Raw genomic sequence first — 25,629 nt, forward strand, 5'->3', positions numbered from 1 at the left:
TTCAAGACCATGCAGAATTTAATATTATTCTTTACAAAGCAAAATAAATACATGTACATTGCTCCGACTTCTGGGCATCGTTTACATGTTTATTGTGACAGCATGGATATATTCATCATAACATGATGTAGCATATTTTTCATGCACAGATTTTGCAAGACTTGCTAAAATTACAGGTGGAATTAAACATTTTGAAATTATATAATAAATAAATGGATGTTTAAAGCGCTGAAATTTACAAAATATTTTTATTTTGTCTTTATCAGAATCTATGTACTATTTGGATCATCCCAGTGGGTCTTAAACAATTCAATTTCTTTTCTTCAAGTAACAATCTGGTATAAATAAAAGGATAAAAACCTTTATATAATGGGGGGAAAAAACAGTTAACAAATGGCTAAACATTTCATCCACCTCCAAGGCACACTTGTCAGAGATTCAAGTCTAGCACTGCTACATCCTGAGGAAGATGATCGCTCAATAGAATTCCTTTGTCTCTGTGAATATCTAGTTCATCAACAAACCCAAACCAATAGATCACTAGGCCTGGCCCAAACCTTTAAGACAAAAAACATGAAATGTTTTAAAATAGATTTTTGACATTTTTCAGACAATTATGTTGTTACTATTACAGAATAAAGATCAGTGATAACAAAAGATCTTGAAAAAGAATCAGTTGACAATGTTAAAGTAATGACAACACTCTACACCAGACCTGGGCAAGGGGCGGCCCGCCTGCCAGTATATATACTATATATACAGTATTGGGTAAAATGGAGTTAACTATATTAGTCCGGCCCCCTAAAACCATCCCAATTTCTCATGCGGCCCCTTGGGAAAATTAATTGCCCACCCCTGCTCTACACAGATACATAACTATTTTCTCTCTTTCCTCTTTTACATCTCCTGATTAGTCTGTCTTGCCAATATCCTTTTGTTAATTACTTTTCATCACTATTGTCTGTTACCTGTATCTTCAGTCTTTTATACTTCATCCTTATTTTTACCAGTCTTTCATGTATTAAAGACTAAAGTGTGACTAAACTCAGATCATAAAAGTGGAATATACTTAAATCTCACATTGGGAATATCATAAGATAATAAAATGCAAAATCATATTTACTAAATAGTGCTTTATAAATATTAATAAAGCATAAAAATACTGAAATTAGATAACTGTAATTGGCAGCAACCAAAAAGATACAGAGCTGACCTCCCCTAACCTGACGATGAAAGCTTGTTATAACATCATAGTCACGAATATTTTTCTAAACCCTCTCTTTGACAACTGAATAAAGATGTGCAAAATTTGAGCAGTTTTTGGTTGTGTGATCAATTCAAGTAACAAGACTGGCAAATAAACATTCAAATTTCTCAGAAAACTGTTAAATATTTGATAAGTATGAACTAACCTTAGCAGAGCAAGAACTATAATAAACATTCAAAATTCTGACCCCATAAAGTGTCTCTGTTTCACAACAGAATATTTTGATGTGTGGCATGTTGCAAAAGGTGGTTTGTCACAAGTGTTTTAAAATGCCAGTTGATTTTTAGCATATGTTAAAGTAAGCTATAATTAACTACTGTTTGTTTTTTCATTAATATTTTGTGGCTTTTAAAAACTTGTTTATTATTATACTTTTGTATTGTTACAAACTGTTAAATAATATAATTAAGTACTGTTGAGCAAAATACTGGGAGATAAACAGAGAAGTGAAGAAGAGTGCAAAGGTGACAAGAGACAGTTCACACACAGGATGGCAGAATGTACATGGGGAATGTATTATAGACTCTGACCATTTCACCTACCTTGGCAGCATAGTCAACAAAGATGGAGGTACAGATGAAGATGTAAGAAGCCGAATAAACAAAGCCAGGCTTGCATTCCACACCCAAAGACCTATTTGGAACTCCAAGGCTTTATCTTTACACACCAAGATCCACATCTTTAATACAAATGTAAAGTCAGTCGATCTGTATGGATCTGAGACATGCCATGTGACAAATGCCATCACCAACAAGATACAGACATTCGTCAACAGATGTCTGCGCTGCATCCTCAACATCGGATGGCCTGAGAAGATCTCCAATACAGACCTGTGGGAGAGAACGAACCAAAAAACCTGCCAGCCAAGACATCAAGAAGCTGAAGTGGGGCTGGACTGGTCACATTACGAAAGCCAACCGACAATTTAACAAGACAAGCTCTGGGCTGGAACCCACAGGGGAGGCGCAAGGTTGGGAGACCAAGTCAGAAGTGGAGGAGATCAGTTCACAGAGAGGCAGAGACAGCTGGCATGACATGGTCCCAACTGGAAAGGGACGCCCAGAACCGGGTCGGATGGCAGGGTGTGGTTGCGGCTCTATGCTCCACTGGGGACAAATAGGAACAGGAAGAAGAAACTCGCTAAACTTTTCGTAATGACGACTGGTGTGAGATAGGGTTGAATATTATCACTGACAACCTTCCTGATAGTCATAGACTGGATTATGTGCAAGACAACAACACCAGTATCCAGTGGACCTTCACCAAACAGCTAGAGGATCTGGACTTTGCAGATGACATCGGTCTCCTATCTCATCGGCAACAACATGCACAAACCAAACTGAGTAAGCTAACAGAGTAAGCAGAGATGACTGGATTAAAGGTCAACAGAAAGAAGACTGAAGTGATGAAAATCAACAACAAGCAGGAACTCCCAATCCAGCTTCAAGGAGAGAACATTCTAGAAACAGACTGCTTCACGTATCTGGTGAGCATTGTCAACAAGGGCGGTGGAGTGGATGATGACATCAAAAGCTGCATAAACAAGGCCAGGCATGCTTTCAACAGCCTACGCTCCATCTGGAACTCCCAAGCATTATTCTTCAGCAGTAAGACCAGCATCTTCAACACCAATGTGAAGACAGTCCTACTGTATAGTTCTGAAACCTGGAGAGTGACAAATACCATCAACAACAAGCTCCAGACCTTTACCAACTGATGCCTACGCCATATTCTAGGAATAAGATGGCCTGAAAAGATCTCCAACAGCAGTGTGTGGAAAAGAACCAACTAGAATGCCACAAGCCAAGACATCAAAAAGTGTAGATGGGGCTGGATAGGACACACCCTGCGCAAACCAGCTGACACCAAGCAGACACTTGACTGGAACCCTGAGGGGAAGAGGAGAGTTGGGAGACCAAAGCAGACTTGGAAAAGGACAGTAGAAAGTGAGGCAAAGGACGTCGGAACCACATGGGCCCAACTTAAGGGGGCTGCCCAAAACCTGATCCTCTGGCGAGGTGTTGTTGCGGCCCTATACTCCTCAGAGGAGCAACAAGGAATAAACTAACTAAACTTTAACACCTTTTGTCATCCATACAGTAGCACAGTGTCAGCAGTCGATTTATCAGTGGTCAGATCAGCACTATTATTAGATTTTAACTGGGCTGTACATGACGACCTGTGCTGCAGCGATCACTGTCCTATAATGTTACAATTTTTAACTAACCTGGAGCAGGACAATGATCTTTAAAATGGTGGGTGGAATCTGACTAAGGTAGATTGGCCTGCCTATCAGACCCTCTGCTCCACCCGCCTCCTCCAAAGTTCGAGTTATAATTTCGAGGTAGAAGATCTTGGCAATGGTCCCAGGTTGCATCCTGCTAAGCTTTTCACCTCAATTTTAAATGAAATCGCTTTGGAGACAATTCCTGCGTGAAGGCATCGTAATAGCCGTCCCCGTGTCCCATGGTTTATTAAAGAGTGTAGGGTGGCCCAGAGCGCTCGGAGGAGTAACAAAGACTAAACTTTCATTGTTTTAACTGTAATTAATGGTTTCCTTCCTACTAGATTTCTTAACATACCAGATCCACTAACTGCAGGATATGATCATGCTACCAAAGGTGAAGCCTTGGCAACAACATGTACTTCCAAATTTTGTGTTCCTGGCCTATAAGCCTTAAAACATGTATTTATGAGATTACAGACACTAAAATATAACTTTCAAAGTATCTGCCACATTGGTAAACTGATCCAATTTCAAATCCAATAATTCCAATCCACTACTTACCAGCTCCGCAATAGGTTGACAATCAACTGTGTCTTGTTCTGCAACATTGTTCTGAGAAGCATTGTCTTTGCTTCCTCTAGACAGTGCAGCAGGTTCATACCAGCAAGATTTATACACTTTGCATCTGACTCACAACTGCTGGCCATTTTGCTGATACCTTGTTTTCTGCTGTTTGTGGTGTATTTTTTTGGTAGTTACCAGAATATTGAACTTTCAATCAATATTGTACATAACAGGTTTAAAGTTATGACATTCAACTTTCCACATGTGATTCTCCATAAATATACTGACACTAACTGGGTTTAGTCACACTTTAACCTAGGTTTTTTTTATCACTTTTGATTGCAGACTCTAATATAATTCAGTCCTAAATTACACCTTTATTATTTTATATTTGTGAGAATTTGTGTGTGCATGCACACATACCGGCATGCATACAAAGCAGTAAGAACTCTTTGTAACCAATGACATGTCCCTCACAACAACAAAAAATGACTTAGCTTAAACAAACAAAAACTGACAAAGCACACCATCAGGATCTACATTATTACCTGTTCCAATAACTCCAGAACTGATCCTGCAGGTAAGCCTCATGACAGTCTTCATCCCCAAAGGATGCCTTGCTTTCAATCCAGTTGATAACATGCCCATCCACTGCTGTTTGTTAAAAAAAAAGGTATTTCAAAATCATTTGATGAAGAAAATGTAACATGTAGGAAAAATAAAATGTTAACATTTTAATAGGAAGTTTGAGACAATAGTTGGTAGGATGATTGAGCTTGATGCCAAGCCAGCAACTAAGGCTATATTAAGGTGAGAGAGAATTACACTACATCAAAATAGAAAATAAAAAAACAAGACTCCTCCCACAACCAATGGTACAATGAAAATCACCACTAAACCAACAAAAAGGAAAAGGATAACAAAAGGGTAACTTCCCTGTGATGTCACTCAAAACAACATCCTAAGAAACCAGGCCCACTTGGACAAAAATATATTGAGCCTGTGCTTGGTTATGTTTAAGATTTAGTATGTTTTCTGTAATGGGATAGCAAAAGGCAAGGCCCTGATCCTTCTTACATGCATGTTGAGCCATTCAGTACTCCGCTGTAAACCATGAGACATGAATGGTAATGACATGTCTCTCAACAGCCAATTGTTACCAAGGCAACTTCAGTTATAAAAAATTTTTAAGATATCCACAGGATGGTTCTGAAAGAGGCAATCATCACTAACATCTTTTAACTTTTAATTGAAACTAGAGAAAAAAGGCGGGTGGGGCAGAGGGCCTGAAAAGCAAACCAATATGCTTTCGACAGGTTCACCGGCTTTCTGGAAAAGAGATTATCCTCCTCCGGGGTAGTTAAAAAATGTACAATAATGTGAAAGTGAGTGCTGCACATAGGTCATCATGCACAATCCAGTTAAAATCCAATAACAATGTGGGGATGATGACTGATAAATCTACAGCAGGCACAGTTCTGCTGTACGGTCCACAGAAGGTATTTATCATCTTCCATAAAACCAGATCGCAACAACTCTATTTTACCAGCATCACTTGCAGACCTGCCCTAAAATGGGTGATGCTCACTGAAGTCCCACACACAAAGGATGGTGGTTTAGACCAAACTAACTTACCTATAGGCACTTCAAGCTTGATGTCAGGTGTTTTATCATAGCCCTTCCAACGCATCTGATCCTCCCCTATTGAAAAAAGGCAGAAAAAAAAAGAGAAACTGATAGGTTGCCAAGACTGCAAACTAGATCTAGCACAATTTTTGTATCACCTATATGCAGCCTATATATGATTCCACAACCTTTTTCATTCAAACCATGCACGTCATTATGATTCATCAATTATTCATATTACTAGATGGCTAGTCCTCATTGTGCCATGTCTGCAGCTCTCAATTCTTTCTTCAATCGTCTACTTTTTCTTTGATATTTGACGACTCCCATGCTGTGTACTTGACATGTTAAGACCTGGAGTGTTGTAATTGTGTTCCATGATGATGGTCGTATGCATGGTCTTTGCTAGGCCCACTTTTGCATTATGATATTTGTGTTCATTAGCACTGGCCAACAAGATGGTGGACGAATACTCAATTAAGGATGGCCTCTGGCTTCACTACTCCTGCAAGCTCTTGCTTCTGCTTTGCTCCTCTCCCTCTGTTATCCAAAGTCTTCCTGCTCTACATATCAATGTTCTACTGCCCTCTCCATCTCTCAGTCTCAGATCTGAGAAGAGAGGGCACAGAGATGGTGTGAAGCAGACACCATTTACTGAAACCTGGCTAAATGAAAGTGACTATGATTTAGATACTACTGGCTTCTGCAGCCCATTTAGATCAGATAAATGTGCCACAGTTACCAATAAGGTGCTTGGTGGATTGTTTGTTTCTTTGTTTTTAACACTGTGCCAGCAACTAAGGCTTTATCATGGCAACAAAAGTAAACTTAACTTTAAAAGTTTAGGGAAAAAACTTTCCAAGTAATACAACCACAACATTCTTTAACATTTTTAGTGTCCCTTTTTTAAAAGCTGTAAGATCAAGACGAATCTTGGAACAGGAAGGGTCGAAGGAGGAGCTGGTAGTAGAGAAAGAGGCTCTACCTGTTCAATATCTATTTTGACAGCTTGTAGATGAGGTGCTACACGGAGTGATAGTGGCTTTTGTTCCTTGGTATGAATGGCATACAGGACAGCACGCTGAGGTCCAAAAACAGCACGGTATGCAGGGTTTCCAGAATAAAGGGGGGGGGGGAATGATGTTTTATGCCGTGCCAGCAACTGAGGCTATATTACGGCAAGGCAGCCAGCCCTGTAAACAGATGCCACGTACAGAGAAAGAACAGCGTGCCCGAGATGAGAAATGAACTCTGGGCAGCCAGCCTTCACTGTATTGGTGACAGGCGCTAACCGTTGCGCCACCGGACCGCTTCCAGAATGAGCTTTTAAACGACAGACATAGAATAGCATGAGTTTCAGACGACAAAGAGAAAGTGGGGGCTCACCAGCTTCTGTGTACAAACTTTGTACAGGAGTGGTGTGGAAGGCACTCAAACAGATGCGGGGCCCTTGATAAGGAATAGGATCAAGAATTTTGAGGTAGAAATCAAGCAGAGCCATAGATGATGGTTGTCTAGCTTGGAGCGGACCAGGGCATGATACAGATGAAGCATGACCGTGCAGTCTGCACCCCAGCTGACATGGCCAACAACCCTAAGAATGTTCAAGGCTTTCTGACAAGAAAGGCGCAGAGATTTGATACGAGACAGAAAAGACAGTTTATGGTCAAAGATGACCCCAAGGAATTTTACTTCCTGGACCACTTTCAGTACCATGCCATTGACAGAAATAGATGGGTTTGGAATCATACCTCTCAGTTTGCAAAAGTGGATGCATACTGACTTCATAGGAGAAAATTTGAAGCCATTTTCTGTCACCCATCTTTCTACAGCATTTACACACAGCTATAGCCGGCGTTCGAGGCATGGTAGGACTTGACCTCGAATGCAGAGAGCAAAGTCATCTATTAGGCCTCCAAACCTGGACAGACAGATTTCAAGATTGAGGTGGGGGGGAAGGGGGATTGGTGTTTTACGCTGTGCCAGCAACTGAGGTTATATTACGGCAAGGCAGCCAGCCCTGTAAACAGATGCCACGTGCAAAGAAAGAACAGCGTGCCCGAGATGAGAAATGAACTCTGGGCAGCCAGCCTTCACTGTATTGGTGACAGGCGCTAACCGTTGCGCCACCGGACCGCTTTTCAAGATTAAGCCTACATTGATGTTAAAGTGTTGGAGAAAGAATGCTGCACTGAGGGACATCTATTTCCTGTTCCTGAGGATCAGACAGGATAGATCTCACTCTCACTTGAAAAACGAGATGCAAAAGAAAATTCTTGTTGAAGAGTGGCATACGACCCTGGAAGCCAAGGGCGTGAAGGTCCAACAGAATACCTTGCTTCCAGGTAGTGTCGTACGCCTTCTCCAAATCAAAAAACACCCCTAAAACATGTTCTTAGCCGACAAAAGCATCCCTGACAAAAGTTTCAAAATGGACCTAATGGTCCAGGGAGCTGTGGCATTTTCTGAAGCCACTCTGCAGGCTGGAGCTGAGATCTCAAGCTTCGAGATGTCAGATGAGCCGAGCATTCATCATGCATTTAAGAGTTTTGCACAGACAACTAATAATAGCGATATGATGGTAAGAGCTGGGATCTTTGGGGAGGGATCTTTGCCAGGTTTTGAGGTGGGCACCACAACTGCCTCTCTCCATGTGGGAGGGAAACAGCCAGACACCCAAATAAAGGTAAAGATGTCTCAAAGGAGAGAGACCTGTGGAAGATGAGTCAGTAGTTGATAAAAAACGTTGTCTGGGTCCGGTGCACAGTCCTTTCACTTCAGAAGGGTCTGCTGAAGTTCAGAGACAGAAAAGGGTAGATTGTACTTTTTGCAGTTATCAGAAGAAAAGTAACAGCCAGAAGATTCCTGAACAGCTTTTAAGCTGAAGAGTAGTGCGAAGAGGAGTTGTGAGCAATGGTGGATGCCAAAGAATTAGCAACATCTCGTGCCTCTGTGAGAACAGATTCTCCAACCTGTAGATGGCCTATCGAGCCAGCCTGAAAACTTCCCTTTATCTTCGTGGCCGCCCACACCGCTTGGGAAGTGGTGCGGGAGGACAGTGAGGACACAAACCTCTGCCACGCAAGTTTTCTTGCCTGTTTAAAAATTTAACAAGCATGAGCTCTACTAAATTTAAGACTTTTCACATTTTCAGGAGTGGGTATGCGGAAGGCAAGGTGCAGGGCCTTCTTCTGAGCGTGCTGGGCCACCTTACACTCCTCTGTAAACCAAGGCACACGTGGACGGCTATTACGATGCCTTCACGCAGGAATTGCCTCTGAGGCGATTTCATTTAAAATTGAGGTGAACAACTTAGCAGGATGCAACATGGGATCATTGCCAATCTTTCACTTTGAAATTAAAACTAGAACTTCGGAGGAGGCGGGTGGAGCAGAGGGTCTGATAGGCAGGCCAATCTACCTTAGTCAGATTCCACCTGCTGTTATAAAGATTATTGTCCTGCTTCAGACTAGTTACAAATTGTAAAATGATAGGAAAGTGATCGCTGCCGCACTGGTCGTCATATACAGTCCAGTTAAAATCTAATAACAGTGCTAGGCTGACCACTGATAAATCGACTGCTGACACTGTGTTACTGTGAGAACGGCAAAAGGTGTTAGAACCATCATTCAAAAGGTAGAGATCCATAAAAAATGATCTCAACAACTCTCCTCTGGTGTCAGATGAGGCCCCACCCCACAAGGGCTGGTGCCCGTTAAAGTCCTCCAAAAGAAGGATGGGAGCAGGAAGTTGGGTCAAAAGACTCCTCGGGTCCTGTCGGGATATCTGAGCAGAAGGAGGAAAATAGACACAGCAAACAGTGATAGTATTGTCCAGGGTAACCCGGGCAGCATTAGCTTGAAGATGAGTAGAAAGTGGTATCTGGTTAAACAAAAGGTGGGAGTGAACGAGAAGAGCAGTCCCACCTGAAGGGACATCAGTCTGTGAGTTCTGACGTAAAACTCGATAGCCTTTGAAGGAAAAAAGAGGTGGAAAGTAGGAGAAGAGTCTCCTGCAGTGCTATAGTATCAAGAGAGAAACAAGATGCTAGGCATCGAAGTTCTTCAAAGTTGGCTCAGATCCCTTGACAGTTCCACTGAAGGATTGTAGACATAGTTTATGTGAGGAAAAGACGCAGAGCGCCTCACAGGAAGAAGAAGAAGGCAGGGGACGACAGGATGGAGACGGCGACATTAAACGTCGCTCATCCACATCCATCCCCTGCTTGCCAAGAGAAGCAAAGCGATTTGAGATAGGGATTGATGGTGTTGCTGTGGTAGTCCCAGATGTTATTGGTTGAGTTTTTCTGGTGATTTTTGTTTTGTTTTTATGTTCTTTTCTGTCTGCGGTGTGGTATTCTTGTTCCTTGGTGATTTTGTGTTGCGTGCTTGCTGGCGTGCAGTGTTTCTGATTGGTGAAGGGGGATGCTTGGACTGTGATGCCTGTGTGGCTTGAGATGCTTCTGAGGTTTCAGATTTTTGTGATGGCTGGTTGCCACCACAGCTTGTAAGAGGAGGAGGAGGCATAGCTTGACGTACTGGGACAGGGCCTTCTGAAGAGACCCATGTCATGTCTGTCTGGATAGACACAGAGGTGGATGGTCATTTTGTGACAGCTGCCGAGTAGGAAATGAAGCTTGAAGAAGAAGGTGCTCCTGAGGAGCCACCCACTACAAGACGGCGAGCATCGGCGTATGAGATGCCACATTCTGTGCGTATGCGCTGAATGGCTGCCTCTTCCTTCCACTTCGGACAGTCTTTAGAAGAAGAGACATGAGACCCGTCACAATTGGTACACTGAGTGCTTAAGGAACAATCAGCTGCCGTATGGCCTGTACCACTGCAGCGAAAGAAAGGGATTTGTGCAGGGAGCGGCGAAACCCTTCCTAAATGGCTTGTAAGTGCAAGTGTGTATTGTCAGCGAGGGTGAGTTGTGTGTATCGATATGTGTGTGAGCTATGTGTTTCTATTCTTAACCCCAATAACTTTGCTATCCTCTTTTTCTCTCTTACTTCTAGCACTGAAATCTCCAGTTCCACTTATGTACACGCTATAAAATTTAATATCTTTCTCTTTATTTCAACACAATTGTAGAAAATTTGGGACATTGAAAATAACCAGTGAAGTTATATATAAGAATCATTGCAAAATCCCTGATATTATCTCTTATCTAATGTTTCACTTAAGATAACCTCCCCATCTGGTATTAAACTAAGACAAAACTTGCTCAACCATAGGCCTAACCACTATTCTACTGTAATAGATGTTAAATTGTCCAAATATTATTGCATTGCATTATTGTATATTTCAAGGTGTTTTGCTATTTATTGTACAGCTATACAACTTATGTACTATAATGGATACTAAGAAATTTGTTGATATTTGTTCTTTTAACTGTAATGGCCTTGGGAACCATATGAAACGCAAAGATGTGTTTGATTATGTAAGGAAACAGAAGTTTGATATATACCTTTTGCAAGAGACACACTGGACAACTAATTCTGAAAACTTTATAAGATCATGCTGGGGATATGACTGTTTCTTAGCAGGTGATAATATAAATAGTAAGGGTGTAGCCATTCTTTTGGCTAACTCATGTGAATATAAAGTCCATAATATTATCAGAGATCCTGAGGGTAGCTACATACTATTGGATATGGAACTTTTAGGGAAACACATAACTTTGGCCAATATATATGGCCCCAGCGATAGAGATAAGCCACTTTATTTCTCCAAAGTCTTCCAGCTCATTGAAAACAGGAAAATTTAGAGGTCATTGTTAGGGGGGACTGGAATGTGATTTTAAACCCGAGCCTAGATGCCAGAATTTACAAATGTTACTTTAATCGCCCACAAAGCCGTAATAAGCTAAAAGAAGCAATGATAAATTTAGCACTGATAGATATATGGCGTGAAATCTACCAAGATAAAAAATGCTACACCTGGAGGAGATTTAATTCAACCCAGCAAAGCCGTCTAGATTACTTTTTAATTTCAGAATCACTGATGCCTGAAATAAGGGATGTAAAAATTCTACCAGGCTATCAATCTGATCACTCTGTAGTTAAATTAGGACTCAAGTCAAATATTTCAAAAAGTAGACCCAAACAATATTGGAAGTTTAACAACTCCTTATTGAGGGATAATACCTACATTGATACTGTCAGAAAGCTGATCACTGATATTAAACAACAATATGCAGTGCCAGTATATAATATGAATAACATAAGTAATATTACTGATGAACACATTGAATTTGTAATTGATGACCAACTTTTCTTTGAAACACTGCTGATGGAAATTAGAGGAAAAACTATTGCGTATTCCTCCTTTAGGGTTAAAGAGGAAAGAAAGGAAGAAAATCAATTACTTAAAGAAATTAAAGAATTAGAATTAAGCAGGAATTTAAACCAAGCTGCTGTGCAGGTGTTAGAAGAACAAAACATAGATTAAAACAGATACGTGAAAAAAAGCTAAATGGCATGATGGTTCACTCAAGAGTACAGTGGATACATTATGGAGAGAAACCAAGTAAATACTTCTGTAATTTAGAAAGTAGAAACTTCGTAGCAAAGAACATGTGTTCTTTGGAGAGAGAAAATGGAGATATCATCTATGAGGACAATGAAATGGTAAATGAGAAAAAGGCTTTTTATGAAAGGTTATACTGCCAGCATAATATAACGGAAGTGGAATTAGATACACTGGTTGAAAATGCAGTAAAATTGAATAAGGAAGAAACTAATTCACTGGAAGGACCTATCACCTATGGGGAAGCACATACAGCACTACAGTTAATGAAGAATAATAAAAGCCCTGGTTGTGATGGATTTACATGTGAATTTTTTAAGTTCTTCTAACCGAAACAATGCATAAAAAACTGGAGACCAATCTCTTTACTTAATGTTACTTATAAAATTGCATCCTCATGTATCGTTAATAGAATAAAAAAGGTATTGCCTAAAATAATTCATACTGATCAAAAAGGTTTCATAAAAGGTAGAAACATTGGGGACAATATACGTCTGATAGATGACCTTCTGGTGTACACCTTAGCCATGTCAAAATTAACTTACCTATTCCATAACCTACCTGACCCTGAGGGCATATTTTTGAAAGAAATTGAACAGTTATTTTTTAATTTTCTATGGACTGGAAAGCAGGCTAAAATCAGTAAGAAACCTTACATAAAAGGTGGTCTGGAAATAGTTAATATTTATTACTTCCTATCTGCAATGAAAATCAGTTGGCTAAAGAGACTTTTCTACAACAAGGCAGTATTAAAAGGAATCTATACTATACTTGTATCCTGAACTTGATAAACTACATTCTCTAGGTAGTGAATTTGTGAATGCATTAATTCAGTGATGCCCAACCTTTTTTGGCCTGCGGGCCATATACATTTCCAACGTGCGCGTCACGGGCCACTTCACCGCAAAAATACAAAAAAAGAAAAAAAAAAAAAAATAGAGCAGATACCATTTTTATTAGAAACAAGTTTTACTTACCATTAATTATTTAGTAATTAGTGGGATATTTGAAGTTGTTTACCCGAAACCAACTTCTGAATGTCTGGCTGCATCGTAGAGACACCAAGTCGGAGCACTGAATCAAAATGTTCGTCCATCGAAAAAAAAAAAAGATTGAGAGACGCCCATAAGTAGGGATAAATACTTCTTCTTCCCTTTTTTCATTTTTCTTTTTTTAGGTCTTTTTTTTTATTACTGACATGCCGATTTCCTGCACTGTGGGCAGAAGTTTCGCGGGCCGGATATGGCCCGCGGGCCGTAGGTTGGGCATCCCTGCATTAATTAATAGAATGCACAACCCTTTTTGGCATGATGTTTTGAAACATTTTAAAAGATTACATGTAAAATGTACACCCACAACTATTGATGAATTTAATGCAGAATGTCTCTTCTACAACATAAACATTGTTATAGACAACCACACAATTTACTTTAGTGATTGGCTACGAGAAGATATCTACAAAGTTAGTCATTTACTTAAAGAAAATGGTGACTATCTCACATACCAGGAGTTTCAGCTAAAATTCCCCAACTTGACTACTAACTTTCTACAGTTCGCAGGAGTTCTAAATGCAATTAAACAGTTTGAAAATAAATTACAGATCAAAAACATTAAAGGAACTGAGGAAAGAAAAGAAAAGGTATGGGAGATAATTTGTAAAGGAAATAAATCGGTACAATTAATGCTTGGAAATTCTGACTCCTTGCCTAGTGGAATTGTGAAATGGGACTCTACCTTTGAAAACATACCATGGAATAAGACAACATCTGATAGCCAACTAAAATGGTTCCAGTTAAGAATTCTCCATAGAATTTTGCCAACTGACAGGTTTCTCTTTGGTAGAATGAGAGGTTCACAGTGCTACTGGTCAAATCTGAAAAGTGTCTGCAATTCTACATGATGATGGGCACGTTCTATCAAAAGAATTACATCAACTTCCATCGACTACGGATTCTACGCAAGCAGGACCGACAGACTGAGGCTGTTCTTTTTGTTTCAGCAATGCAACTTTTATGTTGAACACTACTGTGTGTAAATGAAACATAGATTATATGTAAGCCTGGATCCTGATTGTATGACAGTCTATTTGATGGATATGAATGTGCTGTGGTATTGTTGTTTTGTTGTGCTTCCACACAAAGCTGCCTATGGGGTAAATAAAGTTTTATCTTGTCTTACTTTACTATATATCAATTTTTCTTTTTAGTAGACAGAAATGAATCTAAATCAAATATGCTGTGTCATTGTTAGCTGGCTTTTTAATACTTTAGAACACCACAGAATGCAGAATGAGAAAGAATTTCACCATTTTATGCATTTGTGTTAGACCACCTAGACTAGAGGACCAAATACGTTCACATATATGCGCAGAGATCAAGGAAACAGGACTTGACTTGCCTAGGAAGTCCACTCCATTTTTGTGGCACCATTCTTTCAATTTTTTCTCATATTCAACGCCAATAGACCTGGATCATATGACAGAAGAAGAACTGTTTTTATCACAAGCTTAAGTCTAGATTAGAAACATATAAGTAATGAAATACAATTTACCTAGACAGGGAAATATCTTTTCATTGGCAAAAGGTTGAACAAGAGGTCCCTGGAATCACAATGTTAACAAAGTGTTCTAGTGTTCTGTCGACATTTATGCCTCTGTCATGGCGATATGCCAGGGAGCATCATAAGAGTTGTAACTGTCATTGCCCTAATGTGAGCAAGAAAGCTCTGGTTTTACGCTTGTTATTTGCTACTTTCACTTGCTCAGTAACACTGAGAGACTGTTCTGCCTAGCCTTTTGCGAACGCTGCTGGATCTCCAACTGTTGAAAGGACATCAGCTGTATCACATTAATCACACCTTGACGGTGTAAGAGTGCTGTTTCATATTCAATGTTTGCTCTCTCTCTCTTTCACACAGACAGCAGAGAACACCTTTTTATTCTCTTACGCTAATTCTAACTTAACTTGTGTCACAGATGCAACAATTCTCTAAAGGTTGGGTCTTGCCTGATCAACTACCCTCACCCCATGAAAGTGGCTGGAGTAAGGAAGTGTCAGCAACGTGGTCCTTGACAGCTTCTTAGGTAAACATCCATTTGTATATCATGAATGTAATAGTCTGAATATGCTGTAAATATACACCACTCACCCCAAATTCCTCTAAGACAAATTCAAAATATATTTACCTCTTGATGCTGTCCACAATGGGGCCATAATGCTCATCAGCCACAACACACTGAAAACCCATGATTAAAAAATTAGAACCTACTTCTTTTAATAATGAAAAAAGGATAAAAAAATCTATCAGTTTTTTTTTTATACATTTTATACTTCTTACACACAGGCAATAAAATTCTACCAAACTTTGTTCTACTGACAATTTGGCATAATTTACTATGTTCCTTTAATGCTAAATGAAAATGCTGATGAATGCAGAAGTGCTTACCCTTCCATGTGGAGTAAGTATTCCACAAAAACTTTTTTTTTAATTTTTTGTCCGAAATCCATACTGAAATGGTGGTTGGTTATGTTTTAAGTTATGCCAGCAACTACAGCTATATCATGGCAACATAAAGTAATCTTATTTTTAAAAGTTTAGGGGCAAATCCCTCAAGTGATTTAACCACACAATCTTTATCAATAAAAGCCCGCACAAGAAGCAAGAATAACATAAAAAAGTAAGTAAAGTTTAAAAACTAAAGGCCACCAGCAAATCAAAAACCAAAAACTACCAGAACATAAAAAAAACTTAAATCTTATGATAGAGTCCTATTGTTATCAAATATGTAAAAATCACTGCCAATGGGACTGACTTAAACAAGGAAAACAAAGAGTCTGTTGTAAAAAGCTGTTGGCAGATAATTAAAACATAAACCACACTAAAATTTCATTGACACCAAGGATAAATTACTAGTAAATAACTTGTAAAAGGTGCAGTTGGGTGGCAAAGGTGTGTCCTAAACATATTCTTGTCAGAAATACCTCCTCCCATCACAAAGGATGGCATGAAGGTAGGCAGTAGGAAAGACAGGGAAGGGTGGCATGTAATTTATTTTGGCCCAGTGTCCCAGTGGTATCGCCACAGAGAATGAACATAGGCCGAGAAGATAGATTTACAGTCTGTTGACACCAGCAAGTGTAATTTGGCAGGAGACTGACATGCAGCCTTGGCGGCCTGGTCTGCTCAAACATTGCCTGGGATACCAGCATGGTCAGGAGCCCAGATGAAAACAATGTCCTTATTGCAATGAATAAGTGCTGCATGAATTTTATGAAGTTGGACGAAGAAAGGGTAGCGACAGAATTCTTGTAATTTCGTATAGTCTCTTTGTGTTATTTTGCTCAGTTGCTTGTTCTGCCTCTTCTGCCATCCTGTGTGCGAACTGTCTCTTGCACTCTTCTTTACTTCTCTATTTATCTCCCAGTATTTTGCTCTGAGCTCTTCCTTTTACTGCTGGTCTTGACATTGGTTGGTCTTCTGCTTCAGCTCTTTCCTTTCCTGCATCTTTTGCCAGGTCTTTAAAGTCAGCCATTCCTTGTGCTTTTTTCCTTTTTTCCCCAGAACATTTGTGGAAGCAGTCTTCCACGTCTCTTATAATCCTGTCCAATGGTTGGCCACTGTTTCTACCAGGAGTCCCTCCAGTGCCGCAAATCTGTTTTTAACTTCACAGTTGAACTCTTCTTGTTTTCTGAACTGGTAAGGAACACCCAGAACCGGGTCCGATGACGGGGTGTGGCTGCAGCCCTATGCTCCACTTGGGGCAAATAGGAACAAGAAGAAGTAACTGCATATGTGTTTGGTATAGCCCATGTTGGTATCTTACGCTTGGCTACATGACTTTTATTAAAGACAGTGCTTAAATTATTTTATCTATTTTGCACAACTTTGGTACCACGTAAGTTTGCTTTGAAACAGTGTATGTGCCTTCTATCAGAATGTGCACCACTGTTTTGTGTGAAATGTCAGACATAGGGGTCACTGTAAGCATATAATGGCTATGCCCATTGGGTATTCGGTCATTTAGGAACACTACCATCCGTAGCTCGTATGTTCACTCCTCCGTGCAGGGCCCTTCAAAATCCCAAATTTCTTCCAGGGTGAGACACTTTTCCTAACATTTGCTAGTATGTTAAATAAGTTACTAAACAAAATGTTGATACTGTCAATGGAATTATAACTTGTAAGCATACTGTTACATGCTGGAAAAGTAATAAATGATTACAATTAATGATTAATGCAAGAGGCCTGGAAAGATTGTCTGCCCCATGCTGGCCTTTCGCAGCCCTGCTTTTACCTCTTGGATCTCCACTGCTAAGTCAGGGTCTGGAATTTCATGTGGGTTGCGTAGTAAAGAAGATATATTACGGCTTGAATGTTGCATTCCATCACCTGTCGGATGTAATTATTTCAGTATTAATGTGTGGTGCACACATTACAAAAAAGCCCTTATGCTACTTATATAATACCATAACATATGACACATACTCCTTTGCACTACTACACCTTTAATCACTGTTATAATATCATCAAGATATACAGATTTGTCTGCAATTACAAAGAATGGGTTGTCATGAAAACACTGAAAAGAATACTTACTTTTTTAAAACTCTTTTAAATGATCACACTAATACATGTCATATTTGATGTCAGCAAGAAAGAATGATTGAAGATAATTTGTTTGTAACTGAGGGTATATCCCAGCAAGATAGAGATAGTCACACTTCATTGAAAAAGCAAGACTTCCAAGCAAGACTGCAATAACAACATCACTAAAAATATAAACTAACAAAAGATAAAAAGAACAATATAAAAGGGTAAGTGATGTATTAAAAAGTATGCTGTGACCTCCTATTTAAAAAACCACCATTAAGCCTGAGATTGTGAATAAAACTAAAAACTCTGATGGTCGGTGACTGGTGGATCAGTAAACTCTGCCCATTGTAAATATAATAGTATTTTGTTGATGGGCATTCAGGCCTAGTCCTAATCCAGCTGTAAATAACAATAATTTCCATAATACGTCTCATCAACTTCCAGGACCAGTCTTTACAACATTCCACTTACAATAACCTTTATACCTAAGAATATTCAGATCCTGTCCAGAGGCCACATACAATCATGACTTAGTTTAATAAAGAGTTGTAAATTACTTACGTGTATGTTAAGTGAACCTTTGCAATGTTTGAATTTATGTTTGTATTTAATATATTTATCATGGCTGATGTTTACTTGATGCTTCTGCAAGTTGCTTTGTGCTTGTTGTCATTTCCATGTAGAGGTGGAAGTAAAACCTATTTTACTTTAGCTTTATTTTACATTTCATTATTCTTGTGCTATATTTAAGGGCTAACAATAATATACATGTCAGGATGATCTTAAGCCAATTATCTGTATTTTGTGAAAGTCTACACACAAAACCATGAGTGTCTCATTATCTTAATATACCATACGGAAATTAAGACCTGTGGGGGGAAAAAAAACTCAAAATCAGACAGTTAACACAGACTGGCTCTGTCAGTTATACAAGCAGTCTTTGGTCACTGCTCATTGACACAACAGTGGTCAGGATGGAGTAATCACATAATGCCATATCCCCAAAATGTTTTTAAATAATACTTAAGTTTACAAAATAAAAGGAATCAACTTGGTGTGATTTTGGGTGCTTGTATCTTTGAATATGTTGACATGGATAGGCACACCACATCATTCATGTGTATTTCACAATTAAAATTATGAAGTAAATTCATAGATACAGTGTTAAAACAGAAACTAATTTTACCACTAGCAGAAAGAGAACCAGAATGAAGTAGATGCTGTTCAAGAATGATCCTGGCCAGCATACATGGAGAGAGATCCATCTGCAACATCTCATATTTGTCAGCAACAAGACCTAAAAACTCTACCATAAAAAAAAATCATAAAAGCAGAAATCATAGCTACAGTACAATGTGCATACACTTAAATCCTTTACTCAGTTGTAAACTACAGCAGGATCTTAAGCAAAATACTAAAAAATGGGTAAAGTGGACTTACTTTCCAATATCTGTGTAAGAAACAAGGAAAAAGGGAACTCCTGTACAAAAAAACTTTTAAAAGACCCCTCTTCCATGAAAAATTGATCCTCAATATTATCACTTTCGCCACAACCATTCAAACATCTTACACACACACACTCGCGTGGATTAGTTAGGATACCCAGCACTTCCTGGGTGATCTCCTCTCATCTGACTGCCTGTCAGCATTTAGTGAGGATGCAATAGGGTGTAGTGATGTCAGCAATTTTGACGCACATTTAAGGTTTTGTGCTGGATGCTGGACCAAAGGTGATGAAGGAATGGTCTTGGGAGGCGATTCTTTCTCATACAGAAGGGCTCCAGTTCTTTCAGCCCATACAATTGAAACCTTGTCTAGCCGAGGTTAATCCAGAGGGATTCAGTAGCGCACCGCATCCAGTGCTGATCGACACTACCCTGCTCTACTATCTAATCTCAGCTAGGGAGATTTACGTGTTGTGACTCAGGTATGTCTTCTTCCTTCAGTATCCCAAGCCTGAGTAAATTTTCTACCTCGTTACTGCCAAAAATTTACTGCTGAACAGGGTCCACCAAACACTTTGTGTTACAGTTAACACTTTCCCATCTAATGTTCTCAACCATTCAAGATACACTTGCAGTCCATAAGTCGCAAAGGGGTTAAAATATCTGAAAAACACGTAGGCAAAGACTGGTCCATGACATTTAATTATTATTCAGGGTGCACAGCCGTGCTGTCAAATTATACACCCTTCAACAACATTGTGCAGGAATCATGCAAGGCCGTATTCCATAATATTACAAACCATGTCATACAATCTTTGTCTGCACATGCCCATGTCCACATTAGCACACAGAGAGCCTACATTTTTCAACTAGCTTGGAATTAATCATCTTCAATCATTAAAAAAAATATTTTTAAATTGTCTTTGGCAAACCAAAATCAGAAATATGCCTCAATCTTCAAATGCATATAAATAATGTATGCACTTTGACAAAAGTAACTAAACCTACCTTATTAGCCATGCTGATAATGATGTGCTTGTCTTTTTTTGCTTTTGCACAAAACCTGCAGCACAAGAAATGAGGCAATAAAATCTACCATTATAAAGATTTAACATCAGGGCATTTTCTTACTTTTTGAGAAACTTTCTGTACTCCTACATTCTGAATTTTTTTTCCTCTTTGAAGAATTTTTTTTTAAATGCACACATACATCTCAATGAAAACAAGGGAGCACCTGACTAAAGATTATTTTCTTTTCTTGAGCAGTGTGATTGTCATCAAGTTTATAACATTATGGTTAAGCTCTGGGTCTAGCTACATCTTGTTCTCGTTAAAGCAAATGGATGTATTGTATTTGTGATCATCTTACCATCTTCATTCTTGTATCTGATACATCTTGATCTCCAGTCTACCAAACTGTTATTAATTTGACACTTTAATTGCTCTTATTTTTCAACTTATGATTTTCTTTCTCGATTTACTGATTTTCTTTACCACTATCTTTAGTCTGCAATATTAAATTTTTCAACAATGACGGAACAATCCTGTAATTATTTGGTCATGGCAGGGGTCAACTGACTCTGGTATGAAGTAGATATGGGTGGGATGATGTGGTTTGGGGTCAAAGGGACTGGCCCCCTACAGGCACACTAGAGTTATACTATATTTAGAATATTTAAAACTCTCAGTTGTAATTTTTGTCACTACCATCTTCACCCCTTAAAGTTTATCTTGGATGGTCTCAGTCCTGGCCTACTCTCAACCTGCCCACCACTTCCCTGTTCTTCTGCTGTGGTTTAAGCATGGACAATAAACTCTTAAAATGAGGTACCTTAAATTAACATGTCTTGGTACCTACTGGAAAATTTCCTGTCATGCTAAAAAAATCTGTGCTGCGAAGATAATGTAAAAACATGGAAAGCTTTCCTGCAGATGTTATACTTAGATAATAATATTATTTCCTTGTATCATTCCTGCTTTTAAAATAATGCAGACCTTATCTGCCATCACTTAAGCTGCTGTGTAGGAGGCTAGATACCACCTCCTCCTTCTTTGGAAGCTGGTCTTTTTCTGCTTCCCAGTGATTTCTTCAGCTCTTTTATAGATCACACATAGCATGCTGTCTTTCTCACTTATCTGGTTTTACAACAGTTTATCAGTGAATGACCAAAGCAGCTTACATCGTATTGTATCTATCTGCTCCAAAGTCACTGGGACAGCCCAAAGAGCTCTTTGGACTCTGTATAACAGGTATTTCTAAAAGTGTCTAAAATCCTTCGTGATGACAGGCATGTCGTGTCAGGAAAATATTCTGACTCCCATCTGGCCACTGATTCTGTGTACCCACATGCAGGGCTAACAGACTGAGGCTGTCCTTTATTGTTTCAGCCATGATGATGATGATGTAGTTTTGTAACGCGCTAGTATCCGCATCACAAAGATGCGCTCAATGCGCGGTGATCCCAGCAGCCACCAAACTGCAGGTCAAATGATAACTTCAAATAAGTTTAAACAAGTGAGTCTTAAGATTTTTCTTGAAAGATGCAATACTATCAGACTCCTTGGTCGAGAGGGGAAGCGAGTTCCACAAAAGCGGGGCTACATTGGAGAAGGATCTAAAACCCGCAGTCTTCTTGTTAGTATTCCCTGACTGAACACTCGGTCGTTCAAGTCTGAAGTGGACTGCTGAACGAAGGTTCCAATGAGGTTGGTAACGACGAACGAGTTCTTGTAGATAGATAGGCGCAAAGTCGTGAAGACAGCCATATGTTAAGGTTAACAATTTGTGCTCAATTCTCTTGCAACTTCTAAATGTTACTGTGTGGAAATGAATGCAGCTGTCTGAAAAATGAATGCATGAGTCTCTTTGGTTGATATGGATAGGATTTGGTATTGTTTTGTGCTTTCATATCCATCTTCCCTGAATTGCTCTCTGAGATAAATAAAGTGTTATTCTATTGTTTCCCTGTGTAAATGTGAGCTCAATGTGCTGCACACAAAAAGCTACACACAAACTGACAGTTTGTACAAGAATTTTAAGCATTAGAAAACAATTACAGCATGGATGAAAAACTGAGGAGTGAGTTGAACAGTACTCTAAATTAAACAAGCTATTTGTTAAGTAGGCTTGTTAGGGTTTTGCAGCCTGATTTGAAGTCTTTAAATATAGACCATTCAAAGAGAAACTGGTAGAAAATTCCAATCAGTGGGTCCTTAGAAGAAGAAACATCTACTGAATCTCTTGTTTGAGGAACGGAACAAAGATGAAGCCAACACAAGCACACCTAAGAGATCAACTCAGATGGTAAGTCATAGGTAGCTCAGACAAATATGTTGAGACAAGACTGTGAAGACAATAGTAGCTGAGTGGAGCAATCTTGTAATCACTGTGAGTTTGAAGGTAGTGCTCGCAAAGGATGGTTGGAGAGGTGTAGCAAATCTATAAAAAACAATACAAGTGACATTATTCTCACCACATATTAAATTTTGCAATGCATTATCTATTCTTGCTGGGTTAATTGTTTTGTTCATGATGCACCAATTTGTTTTCCTGGTTTTTAACCGCTTGTCCTTAAATCACTCAGAATTGTATTGTCCCAGTCCTGTCTTGAGAATTTTGTTCATGATGAAATTCATTGTCCAGACTGAGGATTGTACCCATAAACTCCACAAAAAAAGAAAAAAAGGTTTCCTAAAGCATATTTCTAATGTTTAAAGTATCTTTGGAGAAAATTAAGTTCAACACTGATACTTCACTCATAGGAAACAATATTTTCTTACTGTTCATAATATTGCTTTTGTACATGGAAGGGCTTATGTTTGTAGTGTGTCCTCTTCATTTTTTTCTGGAAAAAAAACATGCAGCATATTAGGATCGATATCATTTTCCAGACAAATTTTAAAATAAAAAAGTAAACAGGTTTATTAATGTTGAAATCATTTTGAAAATCAGCACACTAAAGATAAATCTAACTTCTTTCTCTAGTTTAACTGCCATGTTCCATACAACTCATTTAATCTTGACATTATGGTACAGAATAATTGTTATCATAACTATGAATTAAGACTGTTCAGCATTTTAAAGTCTTTTAACATACCTGATATTCCTGGGAGAAAATACTTCCTATTGTACCTAACGAAATCCTGCAGTAACAGATTCTAAAATTAAAAGACGTATTTATTAAGGAAATCAATAAATATTTTCAAATCGACATCATAATCGCTTCCAATATAATTTTTTTTTTACAAATTATTCGTATGTCAAACTTCTGACCGGTAAATACAAATTTTTACATAATCACGCGTCTGGAGAGTCATAAATATTACGACATAACAAAATTAATATATAAACTGGGACAGCATTCTACTGAAATATATGTATGATGAACGTTGATTCAACCATCAATGGACCAGACTATTAAGTTATCGATGACATTACTAAACAGGTTTTTTTAAAGATACGTTAAGCATTGGCTAAAGAATAAACTTTCGACACTTCTTGAACTAACCCAGGAAACATCTTCGTCAGTTGATGAAGCTGTCGCCTGCTGCGATATTTAGGCAAAATTTCAACAATTTCGTTGTAGACAGACAATTTCATATTCCTGAAAAGCACTACTGTTCCCTAATCGGGGGTTCCTGTTTGACGCAGTTACTACCCCTTTTCATCTTTCGTGCGTGGAGACGGAGTCTCTGGTGGCGATTTGTTTGCAACTTCTGGGCAGAACGGCGTTTGGACGTTGTCTGTAAAGATGAGTTGACAAATTAAAAAAAAAAAAAACACCAATAAACAAAAACAGAGCCTACTACTGCTGTTTGTCACAACAGTGATAATATTTCCATCCATCGATTTCCGGCAGATCTGACTGGTGTAACAGGATGAAACTTCCTAGCAGTACTAAACGTCTCGGTTCAAACTTCCGATGGATTAGTAAACATTTTCTTGGGTTTATTTATCAAAACCAGCTCAAAGCATATTGTGAGTTGCATAATTTTGCTTTTGCAATGTTATTTTATTTCGTATGTCCTGTAATGTTTCGTCCTTTAATTTCAAGTAAACTACCAATCGAAGATTCACTTGACCGATAGGCTTTATTTTTCTTCGCTTCATGACGAGACGTTTGGTTTCGCTGCTGTGCCTTCGAATAGTACGCTGATATTTTCAAAATATGCTTGTATAATTTTGCTTTTACAATGTTGTTTTATTTCTAGCAAGAGCCAAGTGGAAAATATTTGATGTGGTGCCCTTATTTACCCAGATTCAGCAATAAAGCCATATTTCAGATGGAATTCCAAATTCTTAGTTTACTTTCCCATTGTCAAGCAGCTCTAGCATGTAACATGAGTTATCATTAGGCATCAACATGCGTTTTACAATTTCATTCACTATCAGTAACATGCGCAGACTATACCGAGACGTTTAGTACTGCTGGGAAGTTTCATCCCGTTACAACTGGCAAATGTGTGGAATGAGCTGATAAGACCTGTTAAAAATTATTTCCCCGTAAAACATTGCCTTTGTTCTGCATACTTTGTGGGAGGTAGCGGCCACAAGAAACCATATGTCAAAGTATCTTCAAGATTTGTATAAGGTTCTTTCTTTTGGGCTCCATGTTATTCGATGCACTTGCTCTTCATCAGCATCAGCAACAAGTCTAGAGCCTCTAACTTTTTCTCATAATTTTATGATCGGCTTGATTATAAAAATGCACTCAATGGAATTTCGTGCTTGACGTCAATGTGTTCATTAACTACTGACCAGTTTAAAACTTGCCTTTTCTCTGTAAGATGCAGGAGAAAGTGGTTTTTGACACAGCTCTTGGTTTACTCAACAGTTTATCAGTGAATGACCAAAGCAATGTACATCGTGTTGTATCTACCTGCTCCAAAGTCACTGGGACAGCCCAAAGAGCTCTTTGGACTCTGTATAACAGGTAGACATTTCTGAAAGTGTCTAAAATCCTTCGTGATGACAGGCATGTCATGTCAGGAAAATATTCCGACTCCCATCTGGCCACTGATTCTGTGTACCCACATGCAGGGCTAATAGACTGAGGCTGTCCTTTGTTGTTTCAGCCATGCAACTTCTAAATGTTACTGTGTGGAAATGAATGCAGCTGTCTGCAAAATGAATGCATGAATCTCTTTGGTTGATATGGATATGATGTTTTGATATTGTTTTTGTTAATTCTTAACACTGGAATTAATTGTGATGTAAAACAGTATGCTGTCTTTGCCAACTGATGCCTATGTCATATTCTGGGAATAAGATGGCCTGAAAAGATCTCCTACAGCTGTGGAAAAGAACCAACCAGAATGCTACTAGCCAAGACATCAAAAAGCGCAAATGGGGCTGGATAGGACAAGCGTGCACTTGAC

The 25,629-nt window shown here is 38.9% G+C and overlaps 1 protein-coding gene across 7 annotated transcripts; it reads right to left on the minus strand.

Annotated features, from left to right (window-relative positions):
- On the minus strand, window positions 1-25,629 carry LOC112570251 (uncharacterized protein C15orf41 homolog). Of its 7 annotated transcripts, none has more exons than XM_025248626.1 (11): window positions 23,760-25,629; window positions 23,349-23,409; window positions 23,032-23,096; window positions 20,260-20,314; window positions 18,993-19,071; window positions 17,508-17,602; window positions 15,399-15,448; window positions 14,612-14,679; window positions 5,694-5,759; window positions 4,607-4,709; window positions 1-557 (listed from the first exon to the last, which is right to left on the minus strand). In XM_025248626.1, the coding sequence occupies exons 1-11, from the start codon at window positions 23,849-23,851 to the stop codon at window positions 431-433; spliced, it is 861 nt and encodes a 286-aa protein (XP_025104411.1). In that variant the 5' UTR covers window positions 23,852-25,629; the 3' UTR covers window positions 1-430. The 7 variants fall into 7 exon arrangements, with proteins under 7 accessions (XP_025104411.1, XP_025104410.1, XP_025104408.1 ...); XM_025248625.1 differs by having other exon boundaries at window positions 4,607-4,712; XM_025248623.1 differs by lacking the exon at window positions 1-557 and adding an exon at window positions 3,218-4,223.

The sequence above is a fragment of the Pomacea canaliculata genome, linkage group LG8 (assembly GCF_003073045.1).
Source record: "Pomacea canaliculata isolate SZHN2017 linkage group LG8, ASM307304v1, whole genome shotgun sequence".
NCBI classification, from domain to species: domain Eukaryota; kingdom Metazoa; phylum Mollusca; class Gastropoda; order Architaenioglossa; family Ampullariidae; genus Pomacea; species Pomacea canaliculata.

Coding starts and splice junctions, on each gene's coding strand:
- LOC112570251 (XM_025248622.1), bottom strand. CDS start 23,851: ATGAAATTGTCTGTCTACAACGAAATTGTTGAAATTTTGCCTAAATAT. Junction 19,072..20,259: donor TTATCAGCATGGCTAATAAG/GTAGGTTTAGTT, acceptor GAGATGTTGCAG/ATGGATCTCTCTCCATGTAT. Junction 15,449..17,507: donor TAGCAGTGGAGATCCAAGAG/GTAAAAGCAGGG, acceptor ATGGGTTTTCAG/TGTGTTGTGGCTGATGAGCA.